At 37.3% G+C, this 18,911-nt stretch overlaps 2 protein-coding genes across 15 annotated transcripts in view; one reads left to right on the top strand and one right to left on the bottom strand.

Annotated features, from left to right (window-relative positions):
• The window catches only part of EXOC3L4 (exocyst complex component 3 like 4), a 360,645-nt gene that overhangs the window by 187,724 nt on the left and 154,010 nt on the right, over positions 1 to 18,911 (bottom strand). The window lies entirely within an intron of this gene.
• The window catches only part of CDC42BPB (CDC42 binding protein kinase beta), an 88,588-nt gene that overhangs the window by 33,885 nt on the left and 35,792 nt on the right, over positions 1 to 18,911 (top strand). For all 14 annotated transcript variants that reach the window (XM_071745505.1, XM_071745498.1, XM_071745499.1 and 11 more), the window contains exons 3-8: positions 4,024 to 4,107; positions 7,569 to 7,664; positions 11,724 to 11,872; positions 15,675 to 15,768; positions 16,576 to 16,776; positions 18,525 to 18,773. In XM_071745505.1, coding sequence (XP_071601606.1) covers positions 4,024 to 4,107; positions 7,569 to 7,664; positions 11,724 to 11,872; positions 15,675 to 15,768; positions 16,576 to 16,776; positions 18,525 to 18,773 — 873 coding nt within the window. The remainder of the gene's footprint in view (positions 1 to 4,023; positions 4,108 to 7,568; positions 7,665 to 11,723; positions 11,873 to 15,674; positions 15,769 to 16,575; positions 16,777 to 18,524; positions 18,774 to 18,911) is intronic.

Genomic DNA, 18,911 nt, shown 5'->3' on the forward strand with positions numbered 1-18,911 from the left:
ACTTAGCACATTGCAACCCTAAATGTCAATATCAAGTGGCTTTTGAAGAGAAACAAAATACTTCTGTAAAAAATTCAAGAAGCAAAATAGTAGCTCTTGCCAAAGTCTAAAAATGTTACGTTAGCTATCTTGGTTCCATTTGTATTTGATTGCAATGCAAGTAAAACAGAGCTTTGAAGCAAAAATTACTGGAAGAAAATGAATGGCAGAAATTCTGATAGGGTGTTGTGGTGTGTAGTTGCCACAATTGGCTCTCACGCTTTAGGCCCTGTTCTCATACATTATTTTTTTTACATCAATGTGTTAAGTTGGTTGAAGTGTAGGCCATGGGATTCGTTAAGTTTTCTGAGGTTCTCGAGATCTTTATTGCATTGTCCCAGTTGCCATGAATTTTGGGCATGACAGTGACTCAACTCAGCTGGTGACAGCTCAAATCCATAGGCACAGCAGTGGTGGGGAACGCCTGCATCTGGAATTTTTCCTTACCAGTGTTTTACAACTTGATAAAACAGAATCACCTGGACCTCTACTGAACCTCTGCAAATGTTGCAAGTTCTCCATTCCAACCTAGCACAATGAGATGCAAGTTTTAATTTTCTTAATTTGATACAGTTCTGGGTCAAAGATGTGTGGAGTAATTAGCCCACATCCTACCACTTTGGCTAGGGGTAGGTGTTGGAAAAGTCCAAGGCCAGAGCAGAACTAAACTCTTCCTTCCAGCAGCTGAGGGTACAGGCACTCCCTAACCACACCTATATCTCAGCAGTCAGAAGTCTCTGAGACTTCTGCTACATCTCTTGCTCAGGTATTAGGCATGTACTTAAATGCTTTCTGAATACTTAGGTATAGACAGCAGCCTGAATCTGAGCTCCAGAATTGTTGTATGACAATAATACTTCCTTAATCTTGCTACCTTTTAACTTTATTTGATGTTTTTCAATTTCTCTGTCATGAGAAACAGCAAATAATTGCTCTCTATTCATCTTCTCCACAACATTTTGCCTGTCATAACTGTTACCTCTTCCAGGCCTGCAAAGTTTTATGTTATTGAATTTTTTTCTTCATAAGCTATTTTCTACTTCTGCTTGTCCCTTTTTTTTCCCCTTTCATTATCCTTAGCATACTTTTTTATTAACTTCTATCACAGCATAAGTTGTAGTAGCCTTGGAAATGAAGAGTGAGCATCAAAATTAAATCCTGGTCTTTTACAGTCTGTGCTTAACATGAGCAGTCTGAACACCAAATACTTTTTCTTATATTAGTAGATCTGGTGGATTGGTATGTTGTATAGGAGCCATCGTATTTAAACCCTGATATCTTACATGGTTCCACAATTGCAACGTCAGAGGTTTTGTTTTGATCTTGCAAAGTGGTCAGGGTGGTTATTGTAATTGAATTTGATGTAAGCCAGATAGATAGGAATTAATACAAAATGAGAGAAAACAGCAGCACCGCAGCATCTCAGAAGCAGCCAAACATTGTATGACAAATGTAGACATAGAAATACTGCCACCTGATGAAGAAAGTAAAAGGAACCTAAGTTGAGGAAATGCTGGGCTGTTCTATGGAACAAAGGAGGTGTAGGAATTTTTTACAATATTGCAACAATATTCTTGCTTATAATAGCAAGAGTTTACAAAGATATCATTTAGGCTGTGCTTCCCTGGGCTTGATTCAGAAATCAATGAGGTTTGGGTTTTTCATTTCTGAGGAGTCAGGTCTAATCAGGCCAAAGTTCTGTTACTCCTGTGAGGCACATTCTGCACCTTTCAGATTTCTTTTCAGAGACTAAATTATTGAGGAATTACCCATTTTGGTTTATGGCTGCATTCATTTTTCTGCTGAGACAAGAAGCTTTCCCACCATTCCCCTTCAAACTAAAGCAGTGGTGTGTTTACTGGTGCCATAACTCGATAACCACATATTGTGAAAATATGAGTCAACTTCCCTTTTATTCATTCCAATTTTTCTTCCACAAAAGACAATTCTCTTCCTCCACGAAGTTTAAATTGGGCTTTTTTTAAACAGTCCTTTCAATTGCAAATAGATAGCACTAATATAGGTAGCAACTGGGGAACTGCTAAATAACTGCAGATTCGGCTTCCTTTTTTCTTTTTTTTTCCTTTGTCCAGGCTTGCTCTCATTCACCACTTTCTGTACTGAGGTTTGCACAGCTTTTTAGCTGTGCATGTCCTCTGTGATGCCAGGATCATGTCACTCCTCAGCAGCTGAGCACACTCCAAGCTTCTGTAAGCCTGCAGTACTTTCAGACAGTGATGGCCTTAGATAAAGTGCAGTAGATGCATATCTGGGTTCTGATTTGTACACTGTATTTGTACTTAAATGGCTGAGCAGTTCTAGTGTTGTGGTGTAATGAAACCTGAATATTGCTACTTCGGGGCTTGCAGAGCTATGCTTGCAAATTACTTCTGCCTCAGAGCTTTTGTTCCTACGTGCTCAGTTTGGTCTGTCCCTTCACTGGAGATGGGAGTATTTCCTGACTCATCGTGTTCTGTATGGAACAGTTTAAAACATATAGCAGGTAATGTCAGCATCTTGCAGTTTCCCAAAGCTTTTAATGTGCACTTTGACTTCCAGCCTGCCTTCAGCTGTATCAGGCAAGTAATTCATTTAAGGGTGTGCAGAGAGGTTGTTGCAATGGCTTTCAACTCCAGCGCTGTGACGAGGACAGGAATAATGCACAATCTTTTAGGCATTACTGGAAGTCAGTGTTGAAGAGTTTCACATGTCCCAAAGAACCTTGTGTTCAGATGAGCCCAGTGAGTAGGAGCTTCACACACTGAGGGGTGGGCAGGTTAGGCACACGTCTGCAGAGTCAGGTGTCTAAGTGTGAATATCCCATTCTGGTGTTACTGGAGGAGCAGTTGTCCCCCTGCCCCTCATCTTTAATGGTTCGGTGCAGTGAGGTATTATATTTCCCTGTTCACTCCTGAGGACTTCTAACTGTAGTGTTGCTCTGCTTGGCACATTATTCCAGCTTTGTTCCATACTTAGTGTCTTCTTAGACATGCTGCAGCTCCTGAAATCTTTAAGGAGAAGAGAGTTTTTAAACAACAGAAAGGGGCAATCTGATGTGATTAGTTATTTTCCCCACTGTTATATAGAGCTCTGATAAAAGCAACGAAAGCCAGGTGGTTTTTACTTCTGAAACAGAGAGAAGACTGGAAGCAGGAGAATTATTCAAGCAGACCATGTATAGTCCTGTGAAAATGTTGCTTTCATAGTCATGATGCCTGTTTTTCTTTGCCAACTGGAAGAATTTTGTGGAAATGATGGCTTTACTACAAGAAGAATTAGTTTTGGTCTTTCAAAATACAAGTCTGGGTCAAAATAAAGTCTTTGCATTCCTAAGCCTTGAAGTTTCAGTATTCTGTGTTTTCTTCCACTGCACAGCTATGTGCACAACTGCTGTTCATAACAGACCAGTCTGAGCAAGTCTAATACACAAGATGCATAGTAAAATGCTTCAAGCAAAATGATGAATAAGTAAATGAATTCTGGTTTTGTTTCTTTTTAGCATAGAGTATACAAAAGCATGTTAATTTGTAAACATCTTTCAGGTTTCTGAAACCTGAAGCACGAAAACAAATTAGCTAAATGTAGTGTATTTCTATTGACAGCAGCCCTCCTTGTTTTTGAAGGCTGACCTTTTAAATGTTGCCTCATTGGCTGAAGACATGGTGTACAAGCATCACTTGTTCTTGGCAGACAATGCAGCTTTACTACACATCTTCATATGAAAAGCTTCATCCTTCTCCTCCATCATCCTCTGTACTTGATCACGAGCACTTGACCACCCATAGTGTGCTGTGCATCAAGTATATGGGAGTAATGTAGGAGAAATGCAGGAGCAAAGTCCCACGGTAATTTATCAGTGTGGGAGCAGATCACTGGTGACTCCTTAGTAACTTATTTTGCTAATATTTTGTTTGTATTAAACTGTTTAAACATTGTGTTTTTCTAGCCATGTTTTTGTTAACCAAAGATATCTTCTTATTTCAGGTTGCAGTTGTAAAAATGAAGTGTACAGAACGCATTTATGCGATGAAAATTCTAAATAAATGGGAAATGCTTAAAAGGGCAGAGGTAAGTAATACAGTTCTCTAATGCAGAGAATTTTTAAAATGGCATTAGGAAAATTATATTGAAGCTCTTCCAGATTAGGAAGAATTATTTCATGAGCATAGGAGCTTCATTCTTTTTTTCTTTTTTTCCTTAAGCTGCTTTAATGCAATCAAGTCTGACAGTCCCTTCCAGGCATCTGTTGTTCTCAGCATTACTGTTTGTTCGTTTACCAGACAGTCTGCCCTAGTTCTTACCCTGAATTTATTGGCCAGATTTTTGTTTACAATAAAAGCAAGTTAAAGACATGAAAGCTGAGATTGGTGCTACTGCAACATTCACAGCTGTATACAAAAACATTATGAAAAGGTCTTTTCTCTTGCATTCAGAAAGCATCCATTAAGGAGCTTTTCATCCTACAGTTTGTGACAGGGTCTATATAAGTGGTGCAAACTATAACTAAATACTTTGAAATCACAGATTCACATTAGAAACTGAAATGTGTTAAAAAGGTGAATCTATTAAAAAGGGAATTTTTGGTAAAAGGAGATGTATATTATTGCAACACATTAGGTGAAATGTGGATGGGTACTTCACAGATTAGGGAAGGACCTGCTGAGAATAAGCCATGGGAAGTGGTGTAGCTCTAGAATACCTACACTTGCACTGTAGAGGAAGACCTTATGGAAAATGTAGTATTAGGTAAATCAGCAGATAAATAAGTAATAAGTTTAGGGGGTACATGCAGTACATGTACTTGTAGCAGGTTTTTAGGGCACGAAAGCGAGCTGCTTGCTGAGGACTGAGCCTGCTTGACCCTTCCCTGGCCCATTCTTCTGTCCCTTTCCTGACACCTCCTCCCCCCAGCCCAGTCTTCCTAGTCCCTCCCTTCCTTTCAGTGAGTCACTGCCAGCTCTTTTCCAGTGAATAATTCTCCTCTCTCTTGTTAAGCCCTTCTTCACCGATGCGTTTGCCTGATTCAGTCACACTCCATCCATCGCTCCATGCTCCTCTTCACAAGCAGTCAGGAGATATTATGCTCCTGGATGTGCTACACCAGCAGTTTGCATTAAGTCTTTCCCTGTCTGGGGAAAATTTGCTGCTCTTTCTATACAGGTTTCAGTTAGGTAAATTCACTGGCCAGTACAGGGTTGTTTTAAACCCAAATGCTTGTAGGGGGCTTCCAAACTCTGAAGGAAATACAGCTGGCTTATTTCAGTCATTTTTAAAGTGACTTAGTTAAATGGCCTGCTTAAATAACTGCAACTTCCACATGTAGATATGTCCTAAGAAGACAGATGTTTAAAAATTGTCTTCAAATTATGAGACTAACTCCTCTTACCCTCTCAGGTAAGAGGGCAAGAGGTGGAAGAGTGTTATCCATCAGGAATGAGGTATAGTGAGCAAGAAGTTTCCCAATACACACTTAGGACAAATAACAGTGAATTTCTTTCTGCTGATTTTCCCCACCTACAAAGAAAATAAATGAACTATCTTCTCTGCTGGGCTCTTTTGTCTTTTCCTGTTTGGTTAGGTCGCTTGATTTGGCTTTTCTGGATGTGCAAGTCTTCATAACTTGCATGTCGAGTTTATAAAACATCTGAGTGTTAAAATGTCCCAAATGTGGAAAACTTGTTAGTTTTTAAAATGAAGCCTGCCTCTTAAGTGGGCAGTTCCACTGGCCAGCAGAATTCAGGTCTCTTATTATCCTCTGTATGAGTGGTCTAAGCAGCATATTGTTATAGGGGTTTATGTTTGTTTTGTGAGTTAAAATACAAAGCATTTTATGACTTACTAAGCATTGCAAGAAGTTATATAAACACTTCTTATTTGTGTACTATCTGCAAATAAAACCAAAAAAATTAAAAGAACACAACATAGCCAGAAGCCACTAAAATAAAGATTAGTGAATATAAACTGACATCCCTTAATGGTTTGCAAACAAAAATAGGCTTGCTATTTATATTGATGAGGTGGACCATTTGTATTCGTTGTTCTGACAGTAAAATACATCGTTGTTAGTGTTGCTGGTGACAGTTCCAACTAAGTCGTGACTGGCTGATTAGGGAGCCTGTCAGGCTTTTCCAAGACACATCTCAGGGCCTTTTAAACTAGTGTAAGCAGAAAAGGAAAGTTTTTTACTTTGAATCATGATGCAAAGTGTTCGGCACCATTACTGGTTTTGAAGTGTTCACAGCATTCCCTCGCTATTTGAGGTTGCAAGGGAACTGGATCAAGGAACTGATGTCTTTGAAAAGAAACAAACTGCTTCTCTGTGTTGGCAGCCCCCTTGCATTGTGGTGCCAGAGGAACTGAGAAGTGCTGGGCTCTGGTTCTGCGGGCAGGGGATAGGATTACTTGGAGCTGCTGTTGCTGCCAAACTTTTTGAAGAGTGATACTTTGGCCTTGCATTCATAAACCGTTAAACCACTCTCAGTTAACATTTAATTAAAATTCACATCTCTTTGCACCAATAATCACTGACTTTACAACGTGACTACGGCATGGTCATCTTCAGTAAAAATGTAAATTGACTTTTGCTTCCTTAGGGAGAAAAAAATAATTGAGAATCCTTTATAAGATGCAGTCAGCATATGGCAGGGCTTGGGCATCCCAGGGATGTTCCTTCCATAGTACATTTTCTAAGACATCTGGACAACTGGCAATGACCAAAAAAAGTCAGTTATTATCCAAAACATAAGCACTTGAACTGCTGCTGCTGCTGAATACCCTGATAATGGCTCTCTGAACTGAGAGTCATGAAAGAGTCCCAAGGTCTGCATCTTCATATACCTGATCCAATAAAAACATTAATATATTTTTATTAAGAAGGACTCGCTTGAAGTTTATGAAAGTTGGTTTTATGTAAAGTTGCTTAAAAAACCTGTTACACAGCTTGCTTCTCTAAAGTGTTGCACAGGGCTATTTGAAGTAGGGCAAAAATTATTGAAAATGGAAATGTGTTATACTGGACAAAGATAAGACAGTAATAGTAAAATATGGTTATTTTCTGTCATGTATTGGTAATGTCTGGAACTGGAACTGTAAAATAAGAAAAGTATACGTGAAACTATTTTCACAAAGGTCTTTTCAGAAGAACCAGACTTAGTTTCCTAGAGCTGTTATCTTTCTGCTACAGATTGCAGTGACAGGTTATCGTTTTTCTGGCTTTTAAACATACATTATGGAACAAAGATTCAGTGTTGACTCAAATTGGTTTGTGGACTTTTTGGTAGCTGGGGTGGAAGGGGGGGGTGTGTTTTGTGTTGGTTGTTTTGTGGGGTTTTCTTAAGGTCACAGTCAGGATTAGAGTGATTGAATGCCTGACTACAAGCCTGCGGAGATTCCCTGGTTTGTCACTTGTGCAGACTGAATTTCAATAAATTGTTCAGTAGTTTTAAATAATCCCATAAATTGTATATATTGATCCTGTGAAAGCTGCTGATTGATGTTGACGATGGCTTTTTTTCCATCTCTTCCTTTAGACAGCTTGCTTCCGAGAAGAGAGAAATGTCTTGGTGAATGGAGATTGTCAGTGGATTACTACATTGCACTATGCCTTCCAAGATGAGAACTATTTGGTATGTTTGATTCATCAGTGAATAAAAGATTCAGTTTATGGAAGAACTGTGTTTTTTGGTACATTTAAGGATATTGGTGCTATAAATCGGTCCACCTCGTGCCTTGAGGCACTGTTTCAACATTCGTGCTCTCTGTAAAGAAATACTGCAAAGGGATGACTGTAACTCCAGGAGGGTGAGAAAGTCCTGTGGTAATATAGTATATAGGGGTTTGTGTAAGCACCTTAGAATAACTAATCTCCCTTGCATAAGATATATTATGCTTAAGTTTGATGTCTTGTATAACACTGGAAGTAGATAATTTGAAAGGTGTTAATTCTGTGAAAGTTAAGAAATATTTTTATTTTAACTTTCTGAATGTCTTTTGAAGCAAGATTTTGTTTTAAAATGGCAAAAGTGATTTAAAATTTCATTTCAAAAACTTATTAAATTGATATGTTAAAAGCCTTAGGAGAAAAAAACCTGTTTCTTGAAAGTATTTACCTAAAATATGTTTTTTAATCAGCAGATTGATTGTCTCAGTAGTTTGAGATACTGTAGGAACTGTTTATGAAGAAAGTCAATACTCCCATTACACTTTTAGTTATGGGTTACTAGAACAGTAAAATAAGCTATGTTTACATTATTCACAGAAGTCAGGAGAGTGCTGATAAGGAGCAAAGTCAGTGAAGCCCCAACATACTGCAGTATCCTGAGCCACACTGCTTCCATGTGCTTACTTGAGGCTGGGTTTGCAAACCTACTATTTCTCAAACAACTGACATAGTAGTGTGAAAGTTTTTACCTTCTTAACATTTTTTTAGATAGTACCACAACAGCAAGTCATGATTATAAATAAGAAAAAATGTGTTCATAAAGGGCTGCAAATTAATTCAGGAGGTGAGCATAATATAGAATTGGCAAATAATCAAACTTTTTCACAGGTGCTCAAACAAAACAAATTAGTGTGACCATCACGTTACAGGTATTTTCAGAATAAAAAGAGCATTGCAAGCAAATAAGTAGTCGGGTCCTAGACCCTCATTTATAGGGTATTTCCACTGAGTGCTTTGTGGAAGATCCAAATCTTCAAGCTCTCAAAGTTTAGTTACCACTGGCACTTCCTCATGGATATAGGTCATAATTTGAAATTCCCTGAGAACCAAAAAACCTTTAGACTTGCATAAAAATAACCCAAGACATCTTATAATGTAGTATTTCCAAGTAGTTTCTAGGAATGGAGCTGCGTAAGAAAAAATTGTTAGCTGTGTAAGATAGCAAGGAGCAGAAATGACATTACAGAGAGAGATTTAGTGTTGCTAATACCATTCTATACAAATCTGTTCTAAGCTAGCCATAGCAGTATAATACATTTATTTTCCACAAGTTGCTGAAGGCATTTAGATGTTGAAATTTCAGTTGACTGCAGAATTTAGACATCTAGCATCTAATTTAAGATACAGTATCTAAGAAAGCAACAGCTCTGCCCGACAAAGTCAGCAGATTCCCAGCTTGCCTGAGGTCTGGTTGTGCATGTGCTGAGACACTGCTTTCCAATTTAGTCTGTTACTCAGCATCCATCTCATGTAAATGTGTGATGCTCACAGATGGAGTATCCCCATCTCAGTCACACTATTGTAAATGATGCGTAAGAGAAGGTGAAACACATCAAGAGGAGGCTTTCATCCAAAAAAAACCTGAACAGAAGGTTCTCTTCCATACCATCTTCATGGTTCATTTGTCCAGGAGGTGAAAGATCTCTCTTCAGTTCTCTGTTCCACATGAGGAAGTTTGTAGCAGCATGTTGCCACGCTTTGGGGGAGTGCTGCCACATTACAGAACCTGAGCAGATTTGGTTTACTTTTTAGCTGTGCTGTTCATCCTTGATCCTTGTAAAATGGAATGCAAAATGCAGAATAAAACAAGAACAGAGGTTGATTCTCCTAGGTTCAGTGGGCATTGGTCCTCTGAAAAAGAAAGTTCTCATTTCTGTCTGCTCCTGGTGATGCTGGTGCTTTATAGCTAATGATTCTTAAGTGCAAAACCAGAAAAGGTTAACTATGAAGCACAGTGAGAACACTGGTGTCTTTCCACACCAAAGGCTTTGCCATCTTATTTTGGGTACATGATAAAGGGCTCAGAGTGGGACAGAAAATAAGATGCTAAAATAATAAAATAGTATCTGCCCTTGCAGAGTCTAGAAATAATTGGAGTTTTATTCCCTCTATTTCATATTAGAGCATATGATGATGCAGAACTTAGATTTAAGCAAGTAACATAAAGTTAAAAAAAATATATGTATTTTCTGGTTCTGCTTCTGTAGGTTTAAAATCTTTTAGAAGCAAATACACTATGTAGTAGTGTTTTCTAAGCAGCCTCCTCTTACATGACATTACATGGCAATGCTAGCATGGCTTTTTTTCTGGTTCCTAGACTGCTTTTTGTAGAGACAGTTTGTGTCAAGTTATTTGGTGTTTTTGCTGAAGGCAGAAACAGTGTTGATAAAACATAGAGAGTATGAATATTAGAAACAGGTATGTGACCTGAAATTCTTAATCAATTCCAGGTTCGTATCTTGTCTTCTTGAGTTGTACCAGAAAGACTTTCTTTCCCGTTCTCGTGTATGAAGAAGGGCATATGTGTGTTTGTGTACTGTCAGCCTCTTAAAGGTTTCTGAGTATTCACATTTAGGTGAATTTTTTACCTTTGATTTCCAGCTACTCTCCCCCTGTTTGATGTAGTCACTTCCCTGAAAGAATGTAACACCTCGAGGTTTCATTGCTTTAACACCCTTTATATTGAGCCCTTGTGAAAGGAGAAGTGTCTCCTGGCAAGAAAATCATTATAAATTGGAAGATGAGTGAAATTTTGCTTTCTAATGGAAGTGGTCTTCCATCTTTCTTGGGTCCAAGTGCCTCATTTCATGGGTCAGCTGAATTCTTGCTGTGTTATGAACGCAGTGGGAGCTGAGGGAAGTGCATTACCTCCTCTCCTTGACATCAGGCTATTTCAGCTCCCACAGAAGTCTCTTCAGGGTCTCTTGTATTTAAATTTTAGAGAAAATACTTGAAAACAATATCCCTTTTAAAAGATTGATGGTTCTTGTCTGTAGCCTTTTGTTTTCTAATGTAATAATTGTGTAGCTACAGTGTCTCAACACGTGTTTAACATTCCTTGTTGGGTTGTGCAATATGAACTGATTGATTTCAACATGCATGAGAAAATTTGCCTATCAGATTAAGCTGTAGTTTGAATAATATGGAAAAAAATATTAAAGCTTATGCCTATCAGAGTTTCTCTTTTAAGCCAAAAGATAGTGAGGAAATGGTTAGTATTGCATTTTATGTTCCTGTGAGTGCCTGTCTTGCTTAATTTTCTTTCCTTGTGGAAGGTGAGTCTGCTATAGAAACAGTGAATTGCAGGTTGCTTTAATTTGAGGAGAAAAATGACTGCTTTGGAAAGTTATTCCAGAATAAGCAAAGTTATTTCTAAAACCATGTATCAAAGGACACTGAAAAGTATAGAACAAAATGGCTCAAGACTGATAACATCAGATAAAGTCACTACACTTGAAGTGATGATCTGGATTTAGGTGTGTGTTGCTAGGAAATAAGTAAAATATAATCCCTGTTTTGTGGTATGAGGAAGAAATAGAAAGCCTGAATCCTTTCCCATTGCCTCTACATGTTACTGATTTCTGTGGATAGGAAACTGGCTGACTGGCCTAGGGTGCTGTTTCCTTTTTCAATTAAATGTGCTCGAAAGACCATCAGAGTTTTATTTTTAAGTTTCCCACTGCTGCAGTGCCTCTGGCTTGACAGTGCTTCTGTCTTTACATGGGCATCCCTGATGTATAGTGCAATCAACCTCCTCCAGCCATGTTCTGCATCCATGATGTGGCTTGTGCCAAGATGAGTGAAGATAGTCCCACTTTTGGAACAAGTAGTACTATTGAAATGGTATCATAACTAAAAGTAGTAATGAAATGTATATTTTAGACAAAGCTGCATCAAGTACTTTTCTTAGCTATATTTTTTTTCTGTCTCTCAGTACTTAACTCCTTTATTTCTCCTTTTTCAGTATCTAGTAATGGACTACTATGTTGGTGGTGACTTGCTGACACTTCTCAGTAAGTTTGAAGACAAACTTCCTGAAGATATGGCTAGGTTCTACATTGGTGAAATGGTGCTTGCTATACATTCCATACATGAGCTGCATTATGTGCACAGGTAAAATACCATCTCATCTGGGAGAAAGTATATATACTGTTATGTAATGTTAATCCTAAAGGTAATGCTATGTATAAACTGGACACAACAGTAGCCACAGGCAAACTGCTGTGGGTACTTATTATATAATAGCCATACATTACATTATAATTTCATTTTTAATGCCAGGTTTTGATGGATTGATGCTAGAAGCAGTGTCATTTATTGGGGTAACCTTTTACTAAAGGTTTTATTTTTAATCAAGCTTCTTGACTCATGAATATGTATCTGCCTTTGTCCAAGCCAGCCTAGAACTTTGAAGCAGTTTTATGTCTTTGAAAACATTTAGACATTCTGCCAAATTTACACACAATCAGTCCATGATAACATCAGTGCATCTCCTTATCTGAGGTCCTTTTCAGATGTTTTATTACAATGAGTGGGCATGTGCCTGTCTAATTGTTTCTGCACACAGAGTATTTGTTCCAGATCAGTGCCTACCATCACGTTAACTTAGGTTGTGTTCTGTAGTAGTTAAGAATATATAATATTCCATGTTCTCTGTTCTTCCTGACCAGAGGAAACTGGTCAGGAAGGTAGAGCACACCTAGTATGCTTCTCTTTTGGCTTCCTCTTGGAAGAACTGTGAGTAGTGCATGGGAGACACTTCTGTATTGATAAATTCTTTGTTTCATCATTGCGAGAACCTTGATCAATTGAGAATTTCTTTTCCTTTGTTTTTCAGATTTGATAAGTGTATATGATATGTCAGTTAGGAGGAAAAATTATACTAATTCTGGAAACCTTTGTCTCTTTATATGCTGATTTATAGCTAGATTTCAGTAAATAGAGAAGTTTAAAAGTACAGAGCGTGAGAGCAGTAAAATTTTTCAGTTAACTGAAAACTGATTGTGGCCATACAGTTAGGTCCATGACAGGTCACTGATGTCCTGGCTCAGGAGAAATAGACTTTGTGCTAGTGTTCTATCTGACCTGGCCAGTTAGGTCTCTTTACCTCTTTATGCCTTTATTTCTTAGTCTTTGAAATAAAGACAGTTTGACTGCTCTTCTTTGAAATTTATGGATGAAAACCATTAGATGAGGTGATTTTTATTTACAACTTCCCTTTAAAAGACACAGGAAATTATTAAACTATAATGCTTTGAACTGTTCTTTTGAGACTTTAATCACCATTTCAAAAATTAAAAGATTGTAATGCTCCTGTGAATTAGTGTAGACAATATGTGGGGAGTTAAAAGAGAAATTCAGCAGAGGCATCACTACACCCATTTCCAAGGAGGGTGGCCTGACTAACTGACTAGCAACATCTTTGCATGGTGCTGAATAAGTGTCTGTTGCAGCAGGAGGAGTGAATGGCTCCAAGGCTAAAATGTACCCTTTGAATAGGAGATGAATGAATGCCCAAGAAATTACTGCTTGGCAACTGGAATGGATTAGGAGGAAGCATGATTGCACTGGAGAGGATTTCAAGGACCCTTTAAAGGCTTATGTGACCTGTTAGCTATAGATAGGAAACAGTGGAGCTCAGAGATGAGGCATTAAGCCTTTCTGAACTGAAACAGTGTTCCCTTAGGCAAGCAAGATCCGCATGCAAAGCAGAAAAGCAGAGAGGTGTTGGGTGAGATTGGCTCATGCTTCCAAGGGCACTGTGAACAGTGTTCTTTAAAAACAAAATAAACCAAAAGAAACTGTGTGTATATATATATTTCTATATATACTTATATATAACTGTGTAGTTATATATGAGCTGCATATAAGTTTTCTGCACCTACTACGCTTGACTTGTAGTTGTGGGATTTTAAGGGAATGTTGACAATATCTGGAATGAAATGTATGGAATAAGTTCAACAACAGAAATTTACTGATGAGCTTACTGGGAAAGCATAGTGAGATGGTTTAATTTTCTGGGTTAGGAGATTTTTTTCCGTATTATAAAAAGCAAGTGTGCATTTAATTTATGTTGACAACCACAGATCAGCATTTACAGTTTTGTCTTAATACTACTAATGAGTGACAGTGTTATTGAATTTTCTTTCAGTAATTATTCTCAAGCATTAGTCCTTGAGTAAAAGGTGTCAATTCAAGTTCATGTTGGAAAAATATATCAGATTGACAGGATTTTTACACATATGAGGACTCTTTGTTAAAGCTGTCATGTTTTTTCTTGTAAGTCTCTTCAAGTGTGAAACTGTGGAATTCAGCATCTTAAAAATCAGACTTAATCAGCTTCCACATCTATGTAGCAAGGTATATTAGAGTGCCCTATTTTCCTCCTTGTTCCTAGTAATTCTAATCTCTTCCTTAAAAATTAGCTGAAGCCATTGTACAATCTTTAAATTTTTGAGCATGCATAGTAGCATTTGGGACTTATATTTGAAAAGAAATACTGTAGTTTATAGTGCAACAAGAACAAGGTGCAGGTTTTGGTGGGTTTAAGGTAAAGCTCATGTGATTTTATTTAGACAGCTTCAATTGAATAAATATGATATGTTAAAAAAAAAACAAACAAAAAACCAAAAACCTCAAATCACCACATAGGTTTTCTTATCTTTTTGGTTAACTCAGATAAATAATAATATTTCAAATGGCCCAGTGATACACTAGGATGCTGGGAACTGATCCTGGGTAGTGTTGGCTAAAGAAAAGGAAGGAGACTAACATATGTTACCTTGGAAGACATGGGTATTGTTCCTTTTAGTCTGCAGAATTGCTATTTAACTGAGTCAGTTCTGTTTTCTGCACTTGCTCATCTCTTTCTCACCACTTTCCCAGCCTATTGAATAAGTTAAAATCTTTTGGATGTTTAGAGGCTAATAATTTTTTTTTTAAATGCAGCATATGTATCAATGTATCAAGACTGTCTTAATAAGTTGTCTGGAGTATTGATCTTTTACTGATAATTTGTGTGAATTTGAGTACAAAGTAGTTAAATAAAATTAATTAAGTAATTAATCAATTTGTGAACTAAATTAAATTAACATGCTCCTTAGTAAATCCTTTTTTTGGCTGCCTTCCTGATTTCAGAAATAATATAAAATAATGAGCTAGAATGAAGTGAGACTCTTAATTCCATGTCATTTAATAGCCTTAGCATGCTATATACCATTTTGTACCCTGGTATGTAAATACAAGAACAGGAAATACATGGTTATATATTGGAGACTTTCGTCCTATATCCTCTTGAAATGGTATTGCCCTGATCCCAGAGCTGCAGGGAGTTCAGTGGCTTGAAGAGTAACTGCTGCATTTACACAGGATGCAAAGGTCTTTAGGTATCCATAGAAGCAAATGTGCTGTGTAGTGGTGTATAGGAAGTCTTGAATAGCAAATGAAAAATACTAGCTAACAGGAAGGCTGGACAAAATTTAGAGAAATAGTAAAAAAATCTTCTATATAAGAAGTTAGAATTTAGTTATAAAACTGGCAAAAAAACCATGAGATTAAAAGATTGCCTTTTCTCTTTTATCTTTCTTTCTTCTAAACAACAGGAAATTATGTTGAAGCAAGTAAACTGCCTATCTCTTCCAGTTGGTGTGGCTCGTTGCCATTGTTCTGCTTGGGTTTTGGCCATTCAGAACTCAACTTTGAAAAGCTTGAACATTTGGTGTAAGCTAAGGCTTCAGTATTCAGGCAAAGTTTAAAGTTGGGCAGAAGGACAGGGTCTGTAACTAGTGCAATAAAAGGAGTTTGTATCAGTGGGTATCCAACATAAAATTCTTTTTTATTCTGGTACAAGACAAATGTTTACAAGCAGAGATAATATCGTATATTTAAATGCTTTCACTTATTTCTATTGTAACAGGGACATAAAGCCTGATAATGTCCTTTTGGACATGAATGGTCACATACGACTGGCAGACTTTGGATCCTGTCTGAAAATGAGTGAAGATGGCACAGTATGTATGAAGCAAAACTTAATTGGGTCACTGGTGTTGGGACACAAACTCAGCAAAATGATTTGCTGGTCTTAAAAGCTATTAGATATTGTCAGTATGCATAAGGGAGGTGGTAGATTGTAAGCTCATTGACATGCTAAAAATTGAGGGAACTTTATAATTCAATAATAAATAAAGCAGAAGTAAGTGGAAGGAGCCATCATAACTCTGTGTGAATCCAGAAAATACATTCCTAGAGATCAGAGCTGCTCTGCCACTGCCCCAATGGTCAGGGTTTCCCTACTACTTGGGCAAAGGGCAATTCCCCCCCTTACCCCTGTATTGTATCCAGTTGCACAGCTAAGCCTTAAACCAATTTCTGACACTAAAACTAGGGGTCTTCTTGCCCTTGTCTGTCTTCAAATGGAAGAAAAACACAGATATAGGGATTGAACTCACTGCTTATGTATTTGTTATTTCAGCTTCTGGCACCCAATTACAGTTTTAAAGTATAAACAGATAGAAATGCAAAACATTTTCACCTCTTGTCTTTTTGCATTTACATAACAGGTATGACTATTCAGTGTTCCTGCTGTGTTCAGAATAAAATGTTTCAACTGTTTTTAAATAGAACTAAACTGGAACTTAATCTTTGCAGTCTTTGTTACTTTCTTAATATTTTCCTTATTTTCTTGCTGTGATTTTATAAATCTCCTCCCTTCCCATAATCATGACATGGTCTGTCTGTCACAAATACTCATGTGTGAGTGAAAAAGTTCTTGTGAGAACCTGAAAACTTAAGAGAATTATTTTTGTCTTATTTTTAAGGTACAGTCATCAGTAGCAGTAGGCACACCTGACTACATTTCCCCTGAGATACTCCAAGCAATGGAAGATGGAATGGGAAAATATGGGCCTGAATGTGACTGGTGGTCACTGGGTGTCTGCATGTATGAAATGCTGTATGGTGAAACACCCTTTTATGCAGAGTCATTAGTGGAAACCTATGGCAAGATCATGAATCATGAAGTAAGAGATATATTAAGTTGCTGTGTATTCACGGAGATGATAATGTTTACAGGGAAACCCTGATCACTTCAAGATACTGGAGTGATGTAGTTCTTTGCTTTTTCATGGTTTAGAGCCATATTGTGTAGGTTTGTTGGCTCAGGTTTTAGCAGTGTTTGCTTCTTTGTCAAACTGAATTTTTTCTCAGGCTGGTTTTGTTATTGTTGGAAAAATCTAAGCAGTCATCACAAATCAAAATTAAAACCAACTCTTATATTAGGCCTGTGTCCTGGTTTGAACCATGGCTGTGCAGGAGAAAGTAGCTCATTATTTACACGGCTGGACACATTTTCTGTCACACTGATAACAGTACAAAAAAAGGCAACAGGCAAGTCAACTGATGTAGACATGAGCTGCATGAAGAACCTGAGGTCAGGGGGAGTTGCTCTAAGTGAAAGTGTTAGAAAAACATGAGTTTGAGCTGTGTGAAGAGCATGGGGTTAGGGTGTTTGTCCAAGAGAAGAGCTGAAACTTCTGGGTGCATTTTGAACATTGGAGAATAAGAATAAACCTGTTCATGGTGTCCTTTCAAAGAGCTGTATAAGGAGGATGTCTTTCTGTGTGTATTCATCCTAGGAAGCCAGAAGCTGTTGCATGGGGTGTATTGTTTCATTTTCTTCTCCCCAGGATAAGTGCAGTTTACTGGTGGTTACAGTGCTCTGCTCTCACAGTGAAGCAGTGATTGATAAGATGGGAAGTCTTTGCCAGAGCTGACACCTTGCTGTGATGAATATTAATCTCTCTCTTGCCTTAATCTCTTCAATAAACTAACTGATTGCAAATGTAACCAGTGTAAAATCTGGCTGCCTGGCTCTTAAACTACTTGGGAGGAAATTTTAAGATATTGTTCTGCAGACTTAATATTTTAATCTCATTTGGACATACAGTCAATATGATCTTACGTTTTTCAGTGGAAGTTATAAAGTTTAATTTCATTTATGCTGGTTTGGTCCCAAAATATATTATTTTAAACCTTAAGAATTTAAACTGTTTAAAAGTTTAAAAAGTTCAAAAGTTTTACAAAAATAATAAATGTAAGTCCTTTATTGAGTAAAACAAACAAAAAAACCCATCTTGACTATATAGTGGTAGTAATAACAATATCAATTACAGAAGAAGTTTTCCAGTTTTTATCTAGAGTGATTTCAGATGCTAGTGGTAAATACAATTTTTAGATCTTCTGTTTGTTTATGGTAATACAAATCTTTGTTAAAACAATAGGTTACATTTTTATAAGGAAGAGGTCTCATTTAACCTATAAATGAGAAAAATATGGCCTTAAATGTAATATTTTGTAAAGCATTGACTACCATCAGGGGTTTTTTAGAGCTGAAATTAATAAGATGTCAAGCAGTACATCTTCAGAATATAGGTGGATCAGTTACTAAGAATGTCAGCAAAGGTCTGCCTTTATTTAACATACAGAAGTATGCCAAAATGCCTCTATGTCTTTCTGAACAAAAGTCTGCTTGTCCTGGTAGAGTTACTGTCTCTGCAGTTAGTTTCAAATAAATCTATATTTAAAAGCTGAGAAATGATTTCTTGTCCTTGAAATATATTTTAAGACAAAGTCTATCACCGGATCTGCTCTTCTGCACTGTTTGCTGGCCCTAGAGCAATGCTTGACTATTCATTTCAAGTTTTACTGATGCACATTCCTTTTTAAACTGCTATTGAAAATGATGAGTTCTCTCTGTCTTATTTTCTAGGAACGATTTCAGTTTCCATCCCATGTTACAGATGTATCTGAAGAAGCAAAAGATCTTATTCAGAGACTTATCTGCAGTAGGGAGCGTAGACTGGGACAGAATGGAATAGAGGATTTTAAGTCTCATGCATTTTTTGAAGGACTTAATTGGGATAATATTCGAAACCTTGAAGCACCTTACATTCCAGAAGTTAGCAGTCCTTCTGACACCTCAAACTTTGATGTAGATGATGATGTACTAAGAAATCCAGTGAGTCTTTGTTTTAAATATTACTATTGCTTGCTGCACTATACGGTAGTAGTGAGAACTTTTTTTCAAAGTAACTAATGTGAGAGATGAAAAATATGTAATTTCAAATGTGAAAAATTCAAGTTTTTAACCTCCTTG

Source organism: Heliangelus exortis, chromosome 5 (genome assembly GCF_036169615.1).
Source record: "Heliangelus exortis chromosome 5, bHelExo1.hap1, whole genome shotgun sequence".
Taxonomy (NCBI): domain Eukaryota; kingdom Metazoa; phylum Chordata; class Aves; order Apodiformes; family Trochilidae; genus Heliangelus; species Heliangelus exortis.